This window comes from Gadus morhua, chromosome 10 (assembly GCF_902167405.1).
Source record: "Gadus morhua chromosome 10, gadMor3.0, whole genome shotgun sequence".
Lineage (NCBI taxonomy): Eukaryota > Metazoa > Chordata > Actinopteri > Gadiformes > Gadidae > Gadus > Gadus morhua.
Genome location: NC_044057.1, coordinates 1,691,474 through 1,716,382, shown reverse-complemented (window position 1 = coordinate 1,716,382; position 24,909 = coordinate 1,691,474). Strand labels below are relative to the sequence as shown.

The 24,909-nt window shown below is 44.8% G+C and overlaps 1 protein-coding gene across 1 annotated transcript in view; it reads right to left on the bottom strand.

Annotated features, from left to right (window-relative positions):
* Positions 1 to 24,340, bottom strand: part of arap3 (ArfGAP with RhoGAP domain, ankyrin repeat and PH domain 3) — a 39,818-nt gene extending 15,478 nt beyond the window's left edge. The window contains 15 exon segments of the mRNA XM_030367954.1: positions 164 to 346; positions 655 to 757; positions 4,954 to 5,133; positions 5,469 to 5,575; positions 5,824 to 6,008; positions 7,819 to 7,939; positions 8,104 to 8,173; positions 9,127 to 9,378; positions 10,025 to 10,092; positions 11,092 to 11,171; positions 11,629 to 11,669; positions 11,779 to 12,043; positions 12,123 to 12,811; positions 13,011 to 13,188; positions 24,039 to 24,340. Coding sequence (XP_030223814.1) covers positions 164 to 346; positions 655 to 757; positions 4,954 to 5,133; positions 5,469 to 5,575; positions 5,824 to 6,008; positions 7,819 to 7,939; positions 8,104 to 8,173; positions 9,127 to 9,378; positions 10,025 to 10,092; positions 11,092 to 11,171; positions 11,629 to 11,669; positions 11,779 to 12,043; positions 12,123 to 12,811; positions 13,011 to 13,084 — 2,418 coding nt within the window. The 5' untranslated portion in view covers positions 13,085 to 13,188; positions 24,039 to 24,340.
* Between the last annotated feature and the right edge of the window lie 569 nt (positions 24,341 to 24,909).

The window sequence follows — 24,909 nt, the reverse complement described above, 5'->3', positions numbered from 1 at the left end:
CTGGCAACATGACTCTGCACTCGGATCAGGGGGGGGCGAGTTGAAGGAGGAGGATGAATGGGAGGAGAAGGTCAAAGAATGGGAAGAGTAGGAGGGGGAGAGAGGAGTATGAGAAGGAGGCAGAGGAGGGGGAGTGGGAGAGGAAGAGGGAGGAGAGAGGCACCTTGAGCAGCTGGTCCTGGCTGCTGAAGCGGGGGTGGGGGTGGCGGTAATGGCCTTCCCGGTACTTCTGGATGATGAAGCTGCGGCGCTGCTCAGGCACGGCATCAGAGTCCAGCTCCTCAGAGACGGAGAGACGTGGAGACCAGAACTCATTGGCACGGTCGTTCCCCAGCATGATGAAGAGCTGCAGCCAACAGGAGGAGGAAGAGGAGGGGAGGAGAAGATAATAGATACACTCATGAAATCGTCTGTGGCTCACCCCGTGAAACCGAGCTCTTCGTTTATATTCATGTGCTTGTTAAAAGAACAGCAGCAACAGAAATCAAATGCTTGCCTTCCAGCCTTCTTCAACAGTGCGTTTCATTGAACAATAAGATAAGAGGATTTACTTAGCACGGCTATACGGTTATTCAACTATGAATGAAGCATGAACGGAGCATGAGACGACAGTTATCGAGGACCAGCTAGGACCGGATTCCCTCAGAGTCTCACCTGAACGATCTCGTTGCTCCACACACTCGTGTCCAGCTTGAGGCTCTGCACCTTGGACACCATCGTCCCCAGTCCCCTGTGCTGCCCTGCACACACACACACACACACACACACACAACTACAGGGTTCAGCCACAAGCAGAAGCACCATCAACATTATTTGCCCCCCCCCAGATAATTTCAGAAATGGAATAATATGTAAAACGTTCATAGTTCTTTTAGATTTGTTAAGTAGTAATCTGCCGTCTGAAAACGTGACTTGAAAGATAACGTGTGCTGTTTCGGTACCGCACTGTTGAGTATTTGCTAAAAACGATATGCGATAACTATGAAACTATTTGTATTGTCTATCATGCCCTGCTGCAGCATGTTATTGATCTCTTGATTAAGATTAATAGGGCCCTGTCTTGTATCCGGCGCAATGGACTTTCTACACTGACGCATGTGTCGTTGCTAGTCAGCAACTGGCGCAGAGCGTTCTTTTCCCTCCAACAACACTCGTCGGTAAATTAGGGAATGATGTTGCGCCCCAAGGGGTGTTTCGGCAAAAGGAGGAGGCGTGTTCTGGCGCAAACATTCACTGGTGCTATTTTGCAGTTTCAGAAAACAATTGCGCCACCAACCAGGAAATACCTGGTTTAAAGTCAGTAGGGCTGTCAACGAATATTCGAAGTTCGAATATTCGTTCGAAATGTATCCAAAAACGCGAATTCGAACGTGAAAATTAATATTCGAATGTGAAAAAACACTCCCGTGGTACAAGCGCCTCTATCTGCTTTGTGAATGAGCCTCTGTCTGTTCGCGATGTCCCTCATAATATTCGAATTGTGAAAAAACACTCCCGCGTACAAGTGTAACAGACTAGTATGTGAAGAGCGAATGTATTTTATCCCCTCGGGGTTTCCGTACTTGGATATAGGTATTCCAGCTCGGCTATGCCATTCAATAAGCATCCGAAGTAGAGCTCAGGGAGCTAGTAGTCTGGCTGGTGAAAGCTGCTGTAACGCAATGTTCTCGGCAAAGTCCGAGACAGCTTTTTTTTCAGGAAACCGAACGGTGCGTAGTGCTGGCCCTTTCGCTGGCATGGTGGAAGACGTAGGCGACATGCATTTTTTTCTTTATCGATTTTAATAGGCCTTCTCGATAAATGGTAAGCAAAGCAAGGAACGTTACCACTAGCATACTTTGTAACATTCAGAAGCGGGCGTCTTCTTCAGATTACTATAGTTTGCGTGCTTGCAGGTGTGGTGGTGAAATGCAAGCAATACAAAGTTGTGGCTTTTCATGATTAGGCCTCCACGTTAGTGGGCTGTTTATAGGATATATATATATCCCACTAATTTGAACCATGGTTTGTCGCATTATTGACATATTGACGGCAACTGCGTAAAATAGGCAACCAGATATTCGAATAGTTCGAATTCGTGATTTTTTTCCAAACGAACATTCGAATGTCATTTTTGAGCAATTTTGACAGCCCTAAAAGTCAGTGGCGCGTTGTTCAGATGCTATTTTAAGGGCGCATGCATAATGTTGCTTGCGCACACACTTTGCTTCTCTCATCTAGCCACACATTCTTGGTAAATTATTAGGGAAAGAACAGCTGATACAGCGGTAATAAGTTTTATATCAATACATCTGCAAACACAATACAGCAAACCCATATCTTTTTCTTGAGACAGACATCGTGGTCAAGCCCATAACTTTAAGGAGTATTTGATCGTGAGAAAACATTGTCACCAGGAAGTAAATATGTCCCAATAGACTCCATGAGTACGCAAGTATTACGAACACCCACCATAATTTCACATGAAAAGGCACCGACCACAGAATAAGCCTACAGCTAAAGCCAACCCCCTTGTTAACCAATAACATTGCGTTTCAACCCAGTATGAAAGTAGTTCCTCTTCACAGCCCTAGAAATGGTTTTGTCTTGTCGTGGGCCTGGGCCACAACATTTTTACTTTTGAAGTGATATCACATACTTAAAACCCTTCCATGTCATTCAAGTGTTTTTAAGTAGGCTTGAGCATAATTGCAAAATATGCACAACTTGAATTGCATTCATTCAACAAGCTATATACTAAAATACAATAAAATAGATGTACTGGATTACAGTCAAATATCTCTTCCTCTACTGTGGGTTTTGTTGTACTTTTTGTAAATAGTGTCTGAATCCATATCCATTTCCCACCAATATATTTTTACATACATAAATACACACACACACACACACACACACACACACACACACACACACACACACACACACAACACACACACACACACACACACACACACACACACACACACACACACACACACACACACACACACACACGTTTGTATCTGTACTTCACTATGTCGGCCTGTATGCCTATTTGTGTTGGAGCATTGACCTGGTTTGTGGGTGTGCCTTCCTGTTTCACTTGCTTCAGCAGGATCTCCTGGAACTAAAACGTCCACCTCTAAACAAACATCCCATTGGCCTCTGTGTTTTCCACCGGTGATATAAATATGGTTTGTCAGCAGTGCGATTTCAGTTTGATGTTAGTTTGCCAATTTCTTATCCACCTAAATTAAATAAAAGATACGTGTGAAACCCCAGCGCTTTCCAAATAAAGAGTGAATGAGGTCCAATGAATCTCCTAGCACGGTGGCAGGAGCAATGTTTAGGAGAGAGATTTAATTATCTTAATGGTTTTTAGGTACTCAGCTTAGTGTACTGCCGAGTGGTAGTGAATGAAGTGAACGGCCTTAGACTGTGAATTCCCCCTACCATTTGTACAATCCGGTTGTTTTAATGGAGCGAAGCACATGGGGTGCCAATCATGGCTGAATGTTTCCACTTCCTTCAAACACGATGTCCATTCATTCAACTACTTGCGTGCACACAAGACTGCATGCTTTGCCCTACAAACGTGAAGGAGTTTAATAAAAAGTATTTTGGCTCACTTATGTTCTGGCCCGAAAAATGGTTGTCCCGTGGGCCATCTCTTTGTGGACCCCTGGTTTACTACTTGCGCTATTGTTAGGGGCCTGCTATTTGCTCCTTTGTTAAGGCTGGGTGGAGAGTTTTCTGTGACAGGGAATCAACACTCTCCTGGGATGATGGACAGGGTGTTAGTGTTCTGTCTGACAGAGCAGAGAGAGATAACACACCTCACAAGGGGATAACAAACCCCATCACACTTACAGAATCATAGTTACAAGTGTGTTGGCATGTGAACACACACACACACACACACACACACACACACACACACACACACACACACACACACACACACACACACACACACACACACCACACACACACACACACACACACACAGCAGTTCAACCTGAACATGGGCAGTGTGTTCTGCAGTGAGTCATGCCTCTACAGGTATCTACTTCGCACCCGCATTATATCTTACAGAGATGCAATGTATTCCCCTGAAGGGTAACCACTCCCTTTTATTATTTTCAACCTGTTTATTCATATTTCATCATTATTTGGCAGGAAGGCTGTACTCCTTGGCCTCACCTTCTCAAAAAATATTAAAAAAATATCTATAAAAAAGTTGGTTCGATGTTTGAGGTACTATGAAGAATGGCCTCTCTGATTCCATATCACTGGCTCTTTTTTCCTCATAACTTATTTTATCTGTCTGTTTTCATCCCTACAAGATTTCCCCTTGTCCTTGAACAACTGTTTCCCAGACAAACTCAGGTATCACGGTAAACTACTTGGCACAGTGATTGCCTAGAACTGGCGTGTCAATAAATCTTTCACCTGGCGTGTCAATAAATCTTCTCTTACAGAACTAAACATTCACACACTCTTTCACAACATTTCTGGTTTGTTTACATGTGGTTCTCTTGCTGTTATCTATGCTAAGCTTTACATGCCTTTACAATACCTACATTTTTACTTTTACCTGACAATGATTACTTTTAAAGTAATCATTTTCAGTATGTGACGCCATCTAGTCCACATGCTTTGTTATTAGGGAGGTCACAAGTCACCTTCGCATTTGAAGCTGTAATAGTTTTGGACAGTTTGTACAGTATTTACGCGTGCCAGAGCACTAGGGTATTTACTGCCATTGAAAATTATTTTTATTGCTTCTGATTTTCTAATCCAAAGCAAAAATCCAAACACACACACACACACACACACACACAGTCATACACACACACACACACACACACACACACACACACACACACACACACACACACACACACACACACACACACCACACACACACACACACACACACACACACACACCTGCACAGTTCATTGCAGATGAACCACACAGAGGTTGATGGAGGCCCAGTCGGGATGGACGGCCTTGCAGTCGGCACACGTCCTGTTGGAGCGGTTGGACCAGATCTTCTCCGCCACCTCGTAGTCCGACAGAGTCTCTGCAATGGACTCCTGCAGGGCCTCCATCCAGCCCCGCTTCTCCTGGTCCGAGTCCGCCGTGAAGCTACAGGGGGGGAGGAGGGGGGGGGAGGGAGGGGGAGGGGAGGAGGAGGGGGGGGGGGGGGAGGAGGAGGAGGAGGGGAGGGGGGGGAGGGGAGGAGGAGGTGGAGGGAGGAGGGAGGAGGGGAGGGGGGGGGAAGGGGGGGGAAGCAGAGTAGGGTGCAGGACGAAGAGGGTATGATGTGGGGAGAGGGTTGGGGAGGAAGAGGAGGAAGAGGAAGGATGTTGTATAGAATGGGTATGGGTCTGCTGCTGTTTGTCAGGTATTGTTTTCTGACGGCGGTTGTACCTCAGCCCGATGTAGCAGCCTCGTCAGGGAGACGGCGGGGAGAGACTTACCCAAAGGTTTTGTAGGGAGTGATGAGCTCAAAGCTTTTGTGTTTGGCGTCCCTGATGGTCGAGCCCCGGGCCTCGATCAGAGTGATGCCGATCCCGTCCTGGAAACACTGTCCAAAGAGAGGTAACAGCCCACGTTAACACACGGCAGTGCACACACACACACACACACACACACACACACACACACACACACACACACACACACACACACACACACACACACACACACACACACACACACACACACACACACACACACACACACACACACACGTGTCCGACCGCAGTCTAGCCTCCGCCTCAGATCACAGGACATTTCAAACACACTTCCCGGTCCTCGGTAACCCTGGGTTACCTGCTCGCTCTTGTACAGCCAGATGTGCTCCGTGGCGATGGCGGTGTACACCCGGGCCTTGGTTCCCTTCAGCTCCAGGAAGCCGTGCTTCTGGCAGAGGGCCCCGGGGCGGTACCGCTGCCGGCCGAACACCAGCTCCCTCTTCACGCGCTCCTGGAGGGTGCTCACCCAGCGCAGCCGCAGGACTAGAGTCAGGGAGACACGCAGAGAGAGGGGCTCACATGGGGAGGCCTTCGGAGGCATCGTTTACAGATCCATGTGGTCAGATAAAAGGCTTATTTACAGATCCATGTGGTCACATAAAAGGCTTATTTACAGATCCATGTGGTCACATAAAAGGCTTATTTACAGATCCATGTGGTCACATAAAAGGCTTAGTTACAGATCTGTGTGGTCAGATAAAAGGCTTAGTTACAGATCCATGTGGTCAGATAAAAGGCTTAGTTACAGATCCATGTGGTCAGATAAAAGGCTTAGTTACAGATCCATGTGGTCAGATAAAAGGCTTAGTTACAGATCCATGTGGTCACATAAAAGGCTTAGTTACAGATCTGTGTGGTCACATAAAAGGCTTAGTTACAGATCTGTGTGGTCAGATAAAAGGCTTATTTACAGATCCATGTGGTCACATAAAAGGCTTATTTACAGATCCATGTGGTCACATAAAAGGCTTATTTACAGGTAAATTGAGTCATTTAGCACCCATTATTTACAGTGACATTAGCAGTCATTTAGCAGACATTATTTACATGTAGATGGTGTCATTTAGCAAAAATGATTCACCGTTACCTATGGAGTCATCTAGCAAACATTAACAGTTACATTGAGTCATCTAGCCGACCTTATTATTTTCTTCCCTGCACATAAAAGAGGCACAAACAGATCCGAATAAATCTACAAAAAGTTTCGAAAAACAAGTTATGTTCTACACCCAAGTGCCGAGGAAACAAAGCGCAGAACCTCGACTTCAATCGACTTTGCGGTGGAAGCAGTGTCTTTTAAGTACGTCTATAATGCATTTATTGTGTCCTCCTTGGTTTAAACAATAAAGTCAGATTAAGGATGAAGTAAAACAAGAATTGAACCCTGGAGCCGACCAAGTTAATTATACAAAGAGGAAGTGAAGGGGAATTACCTCTGCGATGAGTCAATATCCTTCAAACATTTCCACTGGTTTTTTTTTGTATTATCCTTCCCAAATATATACTACGGAAAAATACAACACAAAATACAATTCCGTATGTGCCTGGAAGGCTTGCAACATACTTTAAACTGTATCTTAACTTGACTCCTCCATTCTCAGCCAGTAAGGGATATTAACTCATCAACATCTCAGCCAGTTCAGCATTTTAACACCTGCACTTCTAAGTCAAAAAGGGATATTAACTCCTCCACTTCTAAGCCATTAAGGGATATTAACTCACTTCTTAGCCAGTTTAGGATATTAACTCCTACACTTCTAAAACAGAATATCAAGACCACTCACATAGTCGCTCTCCGACATTTGACCCCACATCTCATCTCATCTCGTCTTCCATTGTTACTCAAATTCCCTCCATCCAATCGCCGCCCCTCCATCTCGCGTTCCCGTCTCGTTCCATAGTGTTCTATCTATCCCAATCAAATTATGAATCAACGGAGCAATAGCAGTATACATGTCACCGTCACCCGATCCCTCCCTGGTCCTGAAGTGCTAATCGCAGCCTAGACACTGAACTCAGGTAGCCGCCATCATCACTAGGGCTACTGCGGCAGCTTTGTCTCAGTAATGGCAGGGGAGTTGGGGCCACACGACATTGAGTTGGGGAGCTTTTGTTCTCTTTGCTCAATGTGCTTGCGTGTCTGCATGCCTATGATTGCCACATGTGCATCGTATGCATTTTCTGTGTGGGTGTGTTTGTGTGTGTGTGTGTGTGTGTGTGATTGTCGGTGAGTATGTGTGAGTGTGTCTGAGAGTCTGAGAGTCTGTGTGTGTGAGTGTGTGTGAGAGTGTACCTTCATTATCAGCGCGGAAGACAAAGATTCGGTGGTTGGTCACTATCTCAAACTTGTTGTCTTTTGCAGAACGGGCCATCTGGATGGCGGCCAATGGGATCACTCCTTTGGGGTAGATATCCTGATATTCATAATAAATGTATAGATGAGGATCATTTGCGAAATTAAAATCATTGATATGCGGTGAAAGCAGAGGATCGATAGGAAGTTATTTGATCAATTGTAAAACGTAAAAAAAACCATTTCATTAGTGCTCAACAAATGCAAAAAAATGCAGTTTTTTACCTTTTCGCTGCCAAAGTACATTAGGTTTATGCCGTCAAACTTCACATAGCGCTTCTGGAAAACGTAATTGCTGAAAATAAATAAATAAAGATGATCAAATTATGATGCGGGAATACTTTCATCCGAACAACATTTATTATTTATAATTATGTTATGTATATTCATGTAATGTAAATGCAACCTATATTCTGGACCGTTTGTTGCCTGTTATGCTAGCAGACAGAACTAGCAACGAGCCCACAATTGGCGGTAAAACAGAAGCAGAAGCAGGAAAAGGTGTTTGACAAACAACAAAGGCAGGAAGAGGAAAAGCACAAACCGAGCAGAGGAAGAGGAGGAAAGGAGAGTGAGGAAGCAGAGACAGCTCCTCAGGAGAGAGGAGAGGTAAGGAGGAGGGTAGAGAAGGAGGCGCAACTTCAGCCCCAAGGCTAACCTCTGTCGCCTTCACATTGATGAGGAGAGAGAGGGACGGTTTTAAACACAAATACACACACATTCACAAACACAGAACAATAGACATCCACATTCATAAAACGTTGGCATTATGTATGGGTTGCGTAACACATCCACTATCGTAGATACGGATATAGCGTGACAAAGACTACTCTTAACGGAAAATCCATTCTTTGTCGCTGCCTTACAATATGGATGAGGTATTGTTCAACCAGACCTACTTCATTCGGTTAGAATATTCAATGAATCCCTTTAATAAGCTACAGCACCAAAAGATTTTTCTGCAATTTTACCAAATTAAGGCCATGAGATGTCCTATATAATCTAAATTAATTATTGACGGGCCCTTTAGTAAGTCATTTTAATTTAAATGTGTTTACTTTATGTATTCAATTTTGTAGTTATCTCTTATGTATCTTTCACCCAGAGTGATTTGACGGGGGGCATCTTCCCTAATTGGTCGATTGCGGACAGTGGGGCTCAAACCAACCCCCTTCCGGTACGCCTCTGCCTGTTTGTCATTATAACACCCATAAATAACCCATAAACTGACGGGTGGCGCCCACGCACCCTTGAGGAGAGAGCTTGTCCAGCCAGCTGCAGATGATGGGCGCGCTGGGCTCGGACAGGGAGGTGAAGCTGGCGTAGGGGGAGATGACCAGGTCCTCGTCCGTCTCCGCGGGGTACAGGCCGGGCCGGGCGTGGGGGGGCGCCGAGGGGGGGAGGGGCTCTCCCACCGTGCTGTAGCCCTGGGCGTCGGTGGGGTGGCTGGTGGTGTGCAGGGCCTGGGAGAGGCGCTTGTGCCAGGACAGCTTGTGAGACCTGGGGCGGTTAAGAGCCACGAAGACAGGTCAGAACTGGTCGAAGTCACAGCAGTGTTTGTCATTGGTTTATTCGGCGCGGTGAAGTTCTTGCAATTAGGCACAGGTTGACTGCATAACGCTAATAAAAAATATATAGTAATATAGTAATAGAAAAAAACACATCAAACATCAAATCAAATATAAAAACGTACATTGATGTTGCCAAAGTGGATATGTTCAACCTTGCAGCGATCAATCAATACAGGGCTCGGTACAGAACCGTAAAACCTTTTGGGTACCGACCTAAAAAACCAACAGGTACCCCTGTGTGTGTCTGCTTCTTCAGAAGTCAAACTTCCTCAGAAGCCAAAACATCGTCAGAAGCCAAACTAAATGTGAGAAAGGTTTAGGGAACAAGAACCAACCAACAACATGGCCAGGGAGCATTTTAGCTCCCTGGCCATGTGGTCAAATGTTTTACATATTTGTACAACATGCCTCATTTCTCATCATTCTAAGATACCTGTGTCCCACTTCCCGTCACAACAGAAAGTCAGATTAGACAGAAGGTATATTCAATTATGAGGAGTTACATTTTTGCCTGTTTAATCCCGCCAGGTATGCTAGTATGCTATAGCGAAGGTCCGATGCCATTTCCATATTACCTGTTTTCCTCCGGGCTTTGGTCTGCGTCTCTCCTGGTCTCTCTCCCATTAGACTTGGTTCTCTGGTCCTGGTCACAAAGATAGCATGAAAGATGTTAATGTTTCAAAGATGTTCCCACACGTACACACAGAAGGAGATCACAGAAGCATACCGAGCTTCTTCATCACTATATAACATCCAAGTATAGTGCACACACACACACACACACACACACACACACACACACACACACACACACACACACACACACACACACACACACACACACACACACACACACACACACACACACACACACACACACACACACACACACACACACCTGGACCTAATAAGCTCATCTAAAAGGCATGAATCAGCCTGATTCATGCCTTCAGCATGAATGAAGTACTGATGTTGGACTCTTTAGGGCATGATGTTCACTCTGCATTTCTTCCAACATCCTCCATGTGTAAGATTAAGACTTTTACTTATCTATTTTATTTTATTATTTTATTTTGTTGTATGCGGATGCTATGTAAATAAATTTGCCTTGCCTTGTCTATAAAGAGCAACAGCAGAAATGAAACACAACCCCAAGGTTATTTCTCCATGCCTCGTTGAGTAGATAAACTTGGGGGCTTTTAAGAGCCATTGAACCCAAACTGCCTTTTTCATTTTAAACATGGCAACATGTGTTTTATGATAGTCAACGTAGTAATCTATGCCATTTTATTACTGTGAATGAAATAAGAATGCTATTTGAAGAAAACCAGAGTAGATTCCTATGTTGTGCCTGTCTCTGCCAACCAGTTATATCTTTGTGACGACGAAGTGCCTTTTAGAGTGACCTCGATGCCCGGACCGAGGGACCCTGATGGTCAGGGGACGTGTGGAGCTCCGTCTGGGCGGCAGTTGATTGTGCAGTCCGTCTGATGTTTAAGCTTCTTGGACGCTTATACTTTAGCGCCACAGCAACTGTGTCTGATGACTTGGTGCCAGCTACTGTATATTTGATTATTTCTCAATGTTTTTTATAATATAACATGATATACATGACAACAGAGTAGAAGCTTTGGGACCTCACCTCATTCGGATGAGGTTTTCTGCTTTGGTAGACGGTTTCACAGTATGGGCTGATGTCGTGGTCCAGGTCTTCATTAGAAGCTGTGGAAGAACCGATATTTGTTTGTTGATTGGAGGCTGATCATCCAGAACATATACAACTACTAACCAGTGTAGACACTGATAAGTAGTTGGGGTATGTTATTGGTGCCACAGTGGAAACGATTATAACCTTGATGATCCATTAATGGTTGATTAAAGGGGAAATGAACCGTGGTGATTGTTTGGACTATAATGGATGTGAAGAGGTTGCCAACTAGGGCAGCCATTTGGGAAGACGTGCACCCGAGAGGGGGTGAGGTAAACAATGATATCATGGCTGATTTATATCTTGACATAGACAATGTAACATTGGGTCTCACAGGAATATAGGGTATATGGCTTAATCGTCCCATGAATCCAGCTGTAGTGGAAGACTTGTGTGTTTGTGTGTCGGTAAAGCAAGATGTCCTTGTTGTTGTTATCTTTGTTGTGGGCTTTAGGAACAGGATGTGCTCACCCCTGGTCGACCCCGAGGAACGGTTACTTAAAGTGCTGCTGCTGCGAATCCAAAAACAACACAAAAGCATTAGCATTCATTCAATAGGGATTCCACGGACTCGTTCCTTGATTAAATCTATCCGTGTACCCAAACAACGCAGTGGTCTACCTGTTCCTGTCAGACGTGCGTCTCTCCAGCGGTTGTCTGGGCGGGGGTAAGGGAACGTTCTGCTGGCTGCAGTGCGTCCTCCCGCCACTAGGGGAGACAGAGGCAGGTAAAGTGCCACAGTAGATCTCGTTGGAGACCATCTCCATCCCGTCGCCCCGGGGCGAGCTGGACGGGGAGGCTCCGGAGAGCCGGTGTGTGCGGTCGGGGCTAGGGGGAGTGAAGAAGAGGGAGGAGGGGGGGGTGAAGAAGAGGGAGGAGGGGGGGGTGAGGAAGAGGGAGGAGGGGGGGGGTGACGATGTGTTTGTGGTCGGTCCGTCCGGCGGAACACGAGGACTGGGAGACCGCCTCCGACGCGGCGGAGGCACCCCCACGGCTCAGTCTGGGGGGGACGGGAGGTACCGCCCCCCCCGGGTCCGACTGTAGCGAACTGCAGCTGGACCTCCGAGCCCCCTGGGCCAGGCTGTGCCGAGGGGGGGGGCGGGGGCTGCGGGGGCTCGGACCCTCCGACGCGGTCGAGCCGATGGACTCCTGGGAGAGCCGTCGGGGGGGTTGAGCCGGGGGGTCCGGCCCGGGGGAGGGAAACTGCACGGGGGCCGTCCTGCGTCGGTTAAACACAGTCCTGGGTTTGGGCACCGGTTTGGCGCCGGCCGGTTTGTCTGCGCCGACACTCGGGGAGTCAGCGGAGCAGGAGGTCAACATGGCGGCCAGGTTGGGCGCTGAGCTGTTGCGCAACGCCTCGAAGTTATCGGGTCTCCTCGGATTCGGAGGGGGCCGCGGCTTTCCCGGGTCCAACCGGTGAATGTCTGAATCCGACTGCCAACGGTCTATGGAGAGCTCCACCCCTGGTTTCTGGTTGGCTTTTGGGGTTTCTTTCATTGAACTTTCATTACTCCTCTGAATGTAGCTGAGCAATCGCAGTATTCGTTTCCGGTGTCCGGTGGCAGCTATACCCAGGCTGACCAGGGCATCGTTGTCAAGGTGGTTGAGGTCTCTGGCCAATAGCAGACCAGCATCACAGAATGCGCCCAGGTATCTGCATAAGAACACACAGAATTACTCCCATAATAAATTGCTTTGAAATAAAAAGTTTTTCAAGTTTTTCAAAACTGTCCCATTTCCATTCGACCAAAATTTAAATCTTTGTTACATTCAGGATCATTCAGAGCCATGGTGTCTTTGTCTCTGTTCCCACTTCCCCCTTGTTCAGACCTCAGCCTCACGCCGTGACCTACCGTCCGAGGTGGATGGTGGCCAGCAGAGTCTCAACTGGAGTGTTACCATCCAGCGTTGCCATAACGACCAACATGGGTTCTGGGAAGGGCCGGGACGTCTCCTCCACAACATGCAGGCGAAGAAATGTCCATCACTGGGACCTGGAATAGGTCAACCAAGCAGGCCACCTCGCTCCATCTGGAACGGATTACAAACACCCGTCCGTCAGGGTCAACATGGCAGGGCTGGGCCATACAGAAATATACATCACCACGATATTCACAGGGAAACGTATAGGATAATGAGAAGTATAACAACCTGCTTATGAAAAAGAAATACCATTCAGTCCAACTGAGGGTCAGGGCATTGAAGTAATTGAAAAGAATGCCGTCAGCCTAAAACTAGTTTTCCTTTCTCAGATGTTTCAAACCTCATGTTTTTGATCAATTTAATATCTTTTCATTATCAATCTTTTGGTCCAGAAATGTTCCATTTCATTCAGTATCATGATGAGTCGATATTTTAATTTCATATTGATAAAATACCATTGAAAGATTAGATCCTTTCACTATTCACTACCATGTAATACCATACGTATACAATACCTATACAAATAAAGTTGACGTCTTAGTTTTAAAAATACATTGTGAGTGCAAAACAGTTGGGAGGGGAGTACTCAGGGATTATTATAACAATCATTGATTATCAGTGATCATCATTGATTACAATGCGACAACAATGTAAAATGTCCATTTTCTGATCAGATCTTGAGACTACGAGTTGTGAATCTAACGCTGCGCACCCAGGGAGATACTGGCTCACTAAATGTAGTCGTCATGCTGGTCGGCGAGCTGCTAATGTAATTTAGCCTTGTTGAAGATTGCGGGAAGAATGTTAGTAACAAAGAGCAAAAGACAACCGCAGACTCTCATCCCTTTCTTAATGGGACATGATGAATGCCTTTTCCATGGGAACCAACAACACGAAGCAGAGAAACGGAACAACATATTTGTACTAAAATGTGATTTCCTCTCAGAGGTAATCAAAGTCAAGTAATTTTTTATAGAGTCCTCAGTCACAATTAAAGTCCAAGAACTTCCTCTAACCCTACGGCCTATGAAGGGCCCAGGAAACTCTCCCAGAGTCCAGTGTAGATGAATCCAGAGGAGGAAGACAGAAGAAGGATTCCTCCTTTCAGGGTTGGTAAGGAGTTATTGAAGGTTGGCAATAGGGGCCAAATGGTCAGATAAAATGCCAGCATAAAACAAACAAACAAACAAACAAACAAAGTGGTTTAGAACGGAAAGATTAAATTGAAAGAAAATGTCAGATTAGTAATTCGTTCAAAGTCAATCATTAATGTCAGCCGTTTATCCGGCAAGCTAAAAGATTATTCAAGGTCTTTACTCCTAGACAGTGTTGCATGGTTTATGTTGTTACTCCAGCCGTCCGTTCCAGTTTCAAAACGTGATTCATTTTTGCCAGGGGAAAACCAAGATGTGTTATCCTCGCATGCGTGCATGCATGTGTACGAGAGTGAACCCATTACTAGGAACGTGTCTGATGGCTACAGCTCATCCATCAGCCTCTCCTTACGTCCCTGTCCAGATGCTCGGACAGCCCTGCTCCAGGTCACAGATAGGCTTAATAGACCCTGCAGTTAGTTCCTTGTGGGTCAGATCAGATGAGATAAACTTTAAACTCAATCAAAAATGGTATTTGGATGTCATTCTCCGCAGGAAGTCTACAAATTAAATTGATTTAATTGTAAGATTAAAAATAAATTAGGAATATGCTAGTAAGTACAAAAACATATACAAAAAATGAATCTATATACAAAATATAAGCTGTAGAAAATAATTATAAACACAATGTATGTAATGTGTGCAAACAGAATGTGAATGTAAACAGAGTTGGATATGTGCGTGATGTGCGTGCATACTTGATAGGAAGTGTAGACTTGAAATCCGATACACTGAATCTTGTTAGATAATACCAGTCTAAAGCTAAATCCACACGGAAAAGAGAAAGTCCAGTTGAATGTTATACACGTCAAGGGTGATCTAACCCCTGAAATACATAAATAAATAATGTAACATGGGAGGGCTCCCGGATTCTTCCTGTGATTGTTCTAAAGGAAAGAGAATTGCTGTTTTATTGTTCTTATTGCACACGCCTACAGTATGGTAAAACATGTGTTGCTTTGATCAACAACAACAACAAGTACAATATGAATGAGAAGCTCTGAGAAGCATGTTAGATAATCATTCTGGAAAAAAGCGGCACTTATATTTTTATATGTCGTAAACACAACCCTGTTAAACCCACACAGACACATCAACACACACATTATGTCAAGTTGAAAATTGCTTCCAAGTGTGGTTTTCTTACATGATAATGTACACCGTTTCAGTTTTTAAATATTATGTATATGTTTCATATCGCTGTTTAAGACACTGTAGATACGCTTTACTATTCCACCAGAAATGACAGAATAATAAAATGTACAATCTATGACTAAATGGCACAGGGACAGAGGAACACACATGCTGAATGAATAATTAATACGGTGAATCAGACACCAGGGCAGCCAAACCGCGGCTAGCTGCCCGTAGCACTCGAAGGGGACAGCCCAGATAGCAGAATGGCAGGCTGAGAATGCATCACCTGCCCTTCGACCTCTGGGTCGCGACCCCCATTCTGGCTGACTAAAAGCCCGTTGTCACTGGACCAAGTTATCAGGCCGTCTCGTCTGCCGTGTCTGCACAAGCAAGGCCCACATCTGTGGCAAAAGTGTGTGGTGTGTGTGTGTGGGTGCGTGTGTGTGTGCGTGTGCGTGTGTGTATATGTGTGCGTGTGAGAGATCGGTAGGTTGGACTTCAAATCTTGTTTCATAATTTGTTGGCTCAATGCAAAAGCACCTCGGACAACAAGTCAAAGCGGTGGCCAATGGTCATGGAAGTAACCGAGCACTGCTGTCTTGCAACGCGGCGATAAGACCTCCCACGAGCCCGTGGCGTTTGTCATAGAGCTCTTGTAGAAAACTGATGTAGTAAAATATGGTCCCTGCTGTTCAGGCCTGCCCTGAAAGAGGGAAACAAGCAATGGAGATTGAACATGGGCTTGACGTTTGTCGTCCTCAATTATGTCTAGGTCAAAACATACATCCGTCATTTGTATGTCATTTCTACTGCTTTTTAAACGGTTTCTCTCTTTGATCGCTTTATTGCTTGATTGTTATTTCCTTCCCAGCTGGGATTTATAAAAAAACACCTCTCATTTAGGATGGTCGAGGCCAAGCAGAATGAGATACATCAGTGCAGATACGTCTACGTTTGTATCCAGCTAATGCGCTCGGAGAAACAGAGATTAGTCTTGTGTTCCTTCTCAGGGGTTTTATCCTTTTTTTGGGGAAAGACATTGAGTTTCAGACATCAACGCTGTGGTTGTGGATACTTCTGATGTCATCCAACATCTGGAGGCTTCTCCACACAACAAGCCTTCTATCGCAGGCCAACCATGAAGCCCAACAGTTGGAGGGCACTGCGGAGCTCAAAGGCACATTGTTGGAGAGTAGCTTTACTCAAGGCAAATCTTGCCAAGACACTGTCAAAACACTTTTCAGCCTCTAAATGCTCAGTTAAGACAGTCAATCTATTTATACTTGTCTGGTTGCTCTGCATGTTAAGACAAGATTGTGATGGGGATCAGATTCAGCATTATTAGTCAAGCTCGTCCCCAAACCTCACAGAGGAAAAAGTCATGAACAAAGAGTGTCCAGTTAGAGCGATCACACACACACAGACAAAGATCAAACACCCCGGTCAGGGAGAGGTATCCGTTTGAACGTCATGCATTCCGCCTACTTTCAGGATGTGAGCAGCAACAACTCACACTGAAGCACAAGGTCACATACCCCAGCAGGCCACACACACACACACACACACACACACACACACACACACACACACACACACACACACACACACACACACACACACACACACACACACACACACACACACACCCCCCCCCCCCCCCCCCCCCCCAAGGGGACTGCCTGGAGCTTGGGCGACCTACGCTGTCTTATAGTAGGAGGAGTGCTTTTGTGCGCATGTGAATGCGTGTGTGAATACGAGTGTGACTAGTGGGTCTACATAGTGCCATCATATAAAGCCTCAATGATAGACTTTCACATCTTTCGTGAGGTTTCAAAGCGTTCACCTCAGGCAGTTATCCACAGGGACCCAACCACATTCTTTAGTTCCACCATTAGAGAAATTACAAGCGACAAACTGCTCATAGGTCAAGGGTCAGGAGAACTACGCCTTGACAAAAGACACACAATATTCATGTGACCCCACCAATGCCTGAGGGAAAAGCAGACGATGGTGTCCACTGTTTTTCTTGTGTTAAAGTAAAAGCGTAGGCTTGGCAAGTGAAGGGTTAAAATGGTCCTCCCACTGTAGATGTTTGGAATGATAAAAAAGACAATTCAGACAGGAAGTGTCTCTTCAACTGCATTGCACCCGAAACAGCTAATGATCAAATATGAGTGTCTCTATGCATTGATACAGCAACAAAGGCTATGTACGAAGCACCTCATTGAGGATAAAAACAGCGGAAGATGGAATATAACTTTTTCTGAGATGCGTTTTGATTTCTCACGTTTCTCTCTTCCCATGTGCACTTAGGCATAACACATACAAGGTATAACACATACATAAAACGGCTTCAATGATATTCCCATGTTGGTATCCCCAATGGATTTAACACAAATAGCGTTGAAATGAGGTCATTTCAGTCTGGAGTAGACGGGAATTTCATTAACCATTACTTCCTCCTTCCTAAAAATGTTTCGGAGGGCTCAATGACTAAACCCAACACTCTCAGCTCGTACCACTTGCCCAAAACACATCGTTTGGTTGAAGAGGTTGGGAGGTGTCGCTTAGAGGAAGCTTCTGCTCAGAAGAGAACGTGATTCACACATCCTCTTCTTCATTTGACTGCAGCACAGGGCATCCCCCCAACGTGTATCCGTCTGCCTCCCTGTCTGCCCTTCATAGACTTATGAGGTTGCATTTTTAATACAACAACCACACATAATCTTTTTTTATGGGAACCCGTGTTGACTAATAGCCATTTCATCACACTTACTTTTTGTTAGTGTGACAAAATAAAACCTATCCTTTTACGGTTAGCTGGTTAGCTTTCTACAGTTAGCTTTTTAGTTCCTATCCCACGCCATGGAATAGGCATACCTTGGAACATGGGTTTGAATCCTTCATGACTCATCACATTACAACTTGAGAAGTTTTTATGAGGACTGAGCAAAGTGAACACGATATATATATTAGCAAATACCTTACAATAATGTTATTTTTATTACATTTTACCCAAATTTCCCATCTGGGATTGAGAAAGTACAATCTTAACAGATACTGTCTGATCTTGTACATAATTTAAAGTACAGAGATAAATTAAATTGAATGAATTATCATTTAAATAGAAAATGAAACATTATCAGCAAATTAAAACACAGCCCTTGATAATACACTGCACAGTGCCTCTACCAAGCCAAGCAGTCTCCCCGCCCCGCTCAGAGGCCGAGGAATCCCAAGTCACAAACGCCTCAGACAAGACAGACGGGACCACCTGAAACGGTTATTATTTACTAAATAAAACCACATGACAGGCAGTTTAAATACAATACCATTTGCATTTGAAAGGTTAAACAAACATGGTAGTGGAAGTGAAAAACCCACTGAGATGAGTGATAGGCGTCTGTTGACGTTTGTAGGCACACGATGAAATCGACTGAAACTTAACGTCCTCCCACAGTCTATGGCTGCAGTGCACAATCTCTCTATAAAACATACATTATTAACAATGTGAAATCGTGGCCCAATACAAAATATGACAAAACATACTTATAAGTCCATCGAAGGAGAGCCCAGCGCAAAAGAAAATGACAAATGAGGAAGACATGAGGAAGACATGAAACAACACAAGACAATACAGCGACCCTGCAATAAAAACAGAAGCGATACATGATACAGCACTGCACTAAACGATAACACAACGTACCCCAAACTGAAAAGTAAGACAACACGCGAGGACCACGCAGTCAGACAACCGACCCCACACCTGATGTTGAATACTCATTCCCTCCATCCAAGAGGCCACGCACACAGAACTCTTTATATTGTATGGGGCTGTATGCGCATGCTTTCGTGCATGTGCGTCCGGTCCCAATGACCTCATGGCTCCATCCCACTGCATCAGAAAAATCACAGGAAGACCTAAGCGATCCACCACCAATGATGTGTGTGTGTGTGGATGGGGGGGGGGCGGCAGAGAGAGGAAGAGGAAAGGTGGGTGGTGCTTTCTTACTCAAGAGAGAGAGAGAGAGAGAGAGAGAGAGAGAGAGAGAGAGAGAGAGAGAGAGAGAGAGAGAGAGAGAGAGAGAGAGAGAGAGAGAGAGAGAGAGAGAGAGAGAGAGAGAGAGAGAGAGAGAGAGAGAGAGAGAGAGAGAGAGAGAGAGAGAGAGAGAGAGAGAGAGAGAGAGAGAGAGAGAGAGAGAATGTATAAATAACAGTGAAGCTCTATTGTAAGACACAATATGCCATTGTTCCTTCTTTGGGTCCAGCTCCACAGAGTGCAGTCTGTGTGTTTGCTAGCCAGCTAGCTCCTTTGCTAGCTGCCACTCCGTTTCCACCACTGATTGACCTCCATCGTATTTGCAAAAAAAAATACAATTTCAATATGTTTACTTTCTTACATTTTGCATACAAACAATAGTCGCAAACACAATATGCCTATATTGGGGATAGCATGAATGTGTTGTAATTTTGTAAATATGTGTGCGTGCGTGCGTGTTTGTGAATTCAAGTATATGTGCGTGTGAGAAAGAGATGTACATCATAGGATATAAGTTAAGAAAATGATCCTAGCTCTCTAAGACGCATCAGATCGTCCCCATGGATGCTAACTCGCAGCTGGACAACAGTTTCTACCTTACCCAAAACCCAGTGGGTTTAAGATAAGGGTTTCCTTGACACGTAGGATCATGATATTAAATAGGGAGCGTCACGTAACCCTTGATTGACAAGTAGTCTGAACAATGGACAAGCATCTTCCAATGGATTTGTTTTCACCCCTATGCCACTGACTTGTTAACTACAATACAGCTCCTCAACCTTTGTGAAGATCGCATCCCTAACTGTTGTCAAAAGCAGTTCCTGTCGGTTCTTTCCGACTCAGTTCACCAAACAACGATACAGCCGCAGTGTTCCGATAGGCCGTGGGTTCCTCAACATAAATCTTTGGAAGGTTTTCTTGGCACGTTAACCTAAGGGACCCTTACCCCCAAAGACCCTCCAGAGGAAACTGATTTAGCAGCTGTAGCTTATTCTGGGATGGACAGATTCACATCTTGTGTGTGTGTGTCAGTTTGACAAAGTACTGTTTAGGCGGACGGCCCTTCTTTTGTTACAGGGTTTCCTGCCGTTTGGTCACAAAAAAAAATGTTGCTGCTACAGCAGCACCAGGCGGCCGCACCCGAGGAAGAATCTTTTGGAAGCAGGTCCTCAAAGCCAGTGGGGCTTTTGAGGAAATAGGGTCTTGAGGAGGTGGAGATGGCGGACGAGGGCTGGAAGTGGGGGATGTGGTGGAGGTGGGGAGAAGGTGGGATTAACAGTGGAAGGAGCAGGACTTGAGGAGGTGGTTTTGGTGGAGGTGGTGGCGTAAGTAGGACTAAGGCCTAATCCCATTTCTCATTTTTAACCCTCCCCCTGTTTTTCGAGTGCTCCTCGTTTTCGGCTTGCCCCCTCGGAACAGAGTTACAAGGGGTAGGGGTTGACATGTTCCCCTGGGCCAACCCTTCAAGACGCTGCTACATCAGCAGAAGTCATTGTCATTGAAATTTGAGGCCATAAACACTTGGAAATAGTTCACAACTTTGTTGTAATTCTTTTTAAGCTGTCATGTATGCTACATTGAAGCAGCATTAAACCAAGATAATACGATTGTTATCATAATCGTTATCAGTATTAATGGAAAAAATACACAATAAATGCTTTGTCAATCATGCCGATGATTCACAAAGCATTCTATGAGACTTCTTATACCAATCAGTTTCGAGTGTGCCTCAGAAAACCTTCAGTTCGGAGGGCGATGTACCCTGACCACTTGGCCCTACCCCTCTATCCAAACAAGAGTCGGGACACTCTACACCTACGCATGAGCCGGATATGGAGGGTTGGGACAAAGTGGTCGGGGCCATAAATTGGGATTGGGCCTTAAGGTGGTGTTGGTGGGGGGACTCAGAAGGAGCAGTACTTGGTGAATGGTGGAGGATTGTGGATGGGATTGATCAGTCCAAGGCATCACCACTGGGTTTTGTTCGGAGACGCCGTTCCTTACAAAACTTAGTTCAACATAACCAACGCATGACTCAAACGGGCGAGAATTCACACAAACCCACGTCAATCTTACATCAGAGGTGCGTAAGATGGGGAATCTTTCTCAGGATTACATAACTATTGCGGGTCACTGTTGTCTGACATCCCTTGTCAGACAACCGCCGCATATGCACATTATTATTACCGTTTTTGTCATATGTTATCTATACATTTAGTTTTCAAGTGGTAATCATGTGGTGCAGTCCATATGCCTTTACAGAGCGCCACCCAAGAAGACACTCTAGCGTTGGAGCACACAAACATGCAGATACGATGGGGAGATAGGGATACACTTGAGGGGCCCAGGGAGAGGAAGTGCCTGGAGCTGCGGTTCCTGTTTCTGGGGAACCAGAGCTCTGTGAGTGAGAATGAGATACGGAGCTCAAGCTGATTTCGTGAGAATCGTGAGAATCAGAACTCCTGCTCTTTATGAAAAGGTTTAGCAGCAATTAAAGTAAAATGCCTGATGAGTGATGACTACATGCTAATTAGCGCTGCAGGGCTTTGCATTCGGCAGCTCGTTAGCAGAGTACTGTGAGAACATGAAAAGGCAATAATACACACCAACACCCACACTTTACAACCCAACAGCCTGATGGGGGTGGGGGTGAAACATCACCTGTAGCTACAGGTGACCCATGATAAAACTGAGTAAGGGATCAAATGGAGGAAGCTGGTTTGCATGAAGATGAATTTTCCCACCGTGTGTCGAGAACTCATTGAAAAGGCATGTGGACAGTGGTTAAAGTACATGAATTGGGACTAAACACTGAACTCTATCTCGTACCCTCAGGGAACATTAGGCGCCTATGGGCAAAGCACTCACCCCCCTTCTCCCTCTCTACTTATAAAATAACACGTGCAAATGTGTCGAAGACTTTTTTGCTTGAAGACATTGAGACAACAGTGGGGGAGGTAAGGGTGGCTGTGGTAGGCCTCTAACTTAGTTAAGGCCATCTTTGAAGTATTTTCCTGCCCTCATGTGATTGGACCAAAGGAAGGTAAACCAATCAAAGCCAAGCAAGAGACACAGACAGAGATCGAGACAGAGACAGAGAGACCGTTTTGTGCTGAGTTTTAGTTCTGCAAGAGAAAATTAACAGCTCCAAGTAGGATTTATTTAATGTCATGTTTCCTTGGGACAAACCGATATGATGGAATAAACCAATGACCATTAAAACTAATGTCCATGAATTCAATGTGTATTGTATTATGTTTGAGTCTGTTATATGTTCATATGTTAACAAAGCCATAAGCCATTGTCGAGAAAGGGCCACAAAAAATTTAAAACAGTCTTGTTAGGATGTTTGCTTCCCAGCCAAACATTTAGTGTTCAAACCACGACGTCAGTGGCCTTGCTGTAGGCATCTTTGAGCAAGATGCCCCTAGACCGTACCTGCTCAATAGTGGCCTCATATAAATGAATTAATCGTTGTACAAAGCTTTAAATAAAAGGGTCTGATTAATGAATATAAAGTGAAATTCGTAATCAGTCATCAAAAACTAATTTAAAATAAGTAGTTTCAGAAACAGCTTGACGAATGTTGACTCAAACCCATTTGACCCTTCCAATAAATATCCAACAACTGCCTTTAAAGATGCGTTCAGACACAGGTTGTCAGACAGTCAGCACTGTAGTCACTGGTAGTGGGTCCGATCTGAGTCATCTACGCAGTGACACAAGCGGCGCAGCTAATAACAAACACTTATTTCACACCAACCGTGACGCTCTAGCACAGTTCTCTGCAATCGATGACTGGTGTCATGATGCAATACCAGAGCCAGACCAACTTGTGGATTGAAATAGAGAAGTTTAGTCCTTCGACGATAATTGGCTGACTAACTAGACACTAGCTTTTATGTGGGAGTAGGCTACTGTACATCCCAGCCTTCGTCACTCTCTATGCCCTTGGCCAACATTCGTATTTTCACTTGATTACAGCGATAATCAATTGCTCTAATTAATTTGTGTTTGAGGGAACATTGTGTTGTAGATACTGGAATACCAATACAAAACAAACCGTAAAAAAATGTATTGTCAATATGTAAGCTAATCACTTACTACTTACTACTTTTTGGATATTAACTATTATGGTGGTCACAGAGCAATTTGAACTATTCTTCCTCATTTAAGAAATACTCGTGAACACACAATATAAATATTACTTTGATTTGCTGTCTGACACCGATAATGTTTCCTTTGTTGGAACGAAATAATAGTTAATTATTGCAGGTGTCAGATCTTTGACATAATATGCTGGCTTGGTGCGTTGGAGGACATGCATTCCGTCATCGTTTTCCCATTGATATTCAGCAGCTTTCTCATTAAGGACATGACTGTATAAAGAGTGACTGGAGCTTTATATGCGCGCACAAATTGCCGCTGCATAATCACCCTTTCAAAATCACATTCATCGTTAAAAATGAACCAATGCTGTAGGCTACAGCATAGCCGCAATACAGATAATATCTGACTTATCACAAGTTACGCCATCTAGGGAAAGAGGATATCAAACAGGATATCACCAACTAAGCTGGTGAATGCGATGAACGATTTTAGAACAAATAGAAGTTGGTAAGTCTTACCATATTCAGAGGGTCTCTGCCTGTGCGCTTCTCTCGCTGTTTGTGTTCTAACGGAATTAGGAGCCCGCTTGTGTTCCTTCAGTTAGGTCGGGTTGGTGTGGACAGACACTTGTGGGTGTGCGTGGTGGTGGACACCGCGGTAACTTCGCTGCGACGCTCAGCGAAGTCCTCCAGAAAGCTGTTCTCAAACTCTTAAAGGCACAGGCGCAATTCAATTATCCGAGACGGCCGTCTGGTCGATGTGGAGTGGAAGACTACTCCACCTCCAGAGATAGTGTGGTGGGGCCTGGGGTGACAAACCCGGAGGGGATGTGGCTTCCTTGTCAGCAAAAAGCCCTCAACTTAAAGGAAGTGACAGATTTAGCTCCTGGTTTATGGTGCCTAGATAAGATTACCACCAGCACCAGCATAATACAAGAAGCGATTGATGAATGTGCGCGTGTGTGTGCGCGCTCGCGTGCACGTGGTACAAATATTCCACAAAACTAATGCTAAATGCTATTTTGCATTTTTTTATTATGATGAGATCGTTCACTTTACATTCAATTCACCAAGTCAAGTTAGAAATTATTTTTTTTGTATGTATTGTAATGGGGAGTCCGAATTGTGGCTATAATTTGTCAGTATTTGTGGGCGTGGTTTATTTACCATCCCGCCCATACCAATAGAGACTGGATTTTACCTGGATTCGTCAGACGCTTCATGACCCACCTCTAGAGTGACGTTTACAATGTATATCTGAATAACATCCCCAGATCGTTAAACAAAAGCAATCTACGTGCACCAGTTCAAACATAACATTCTTGCTATTACTATGACGGAAGACATACCTGCGCATTGATTTTCTGTCCTCTCAGCTCCCGAGTCCCGC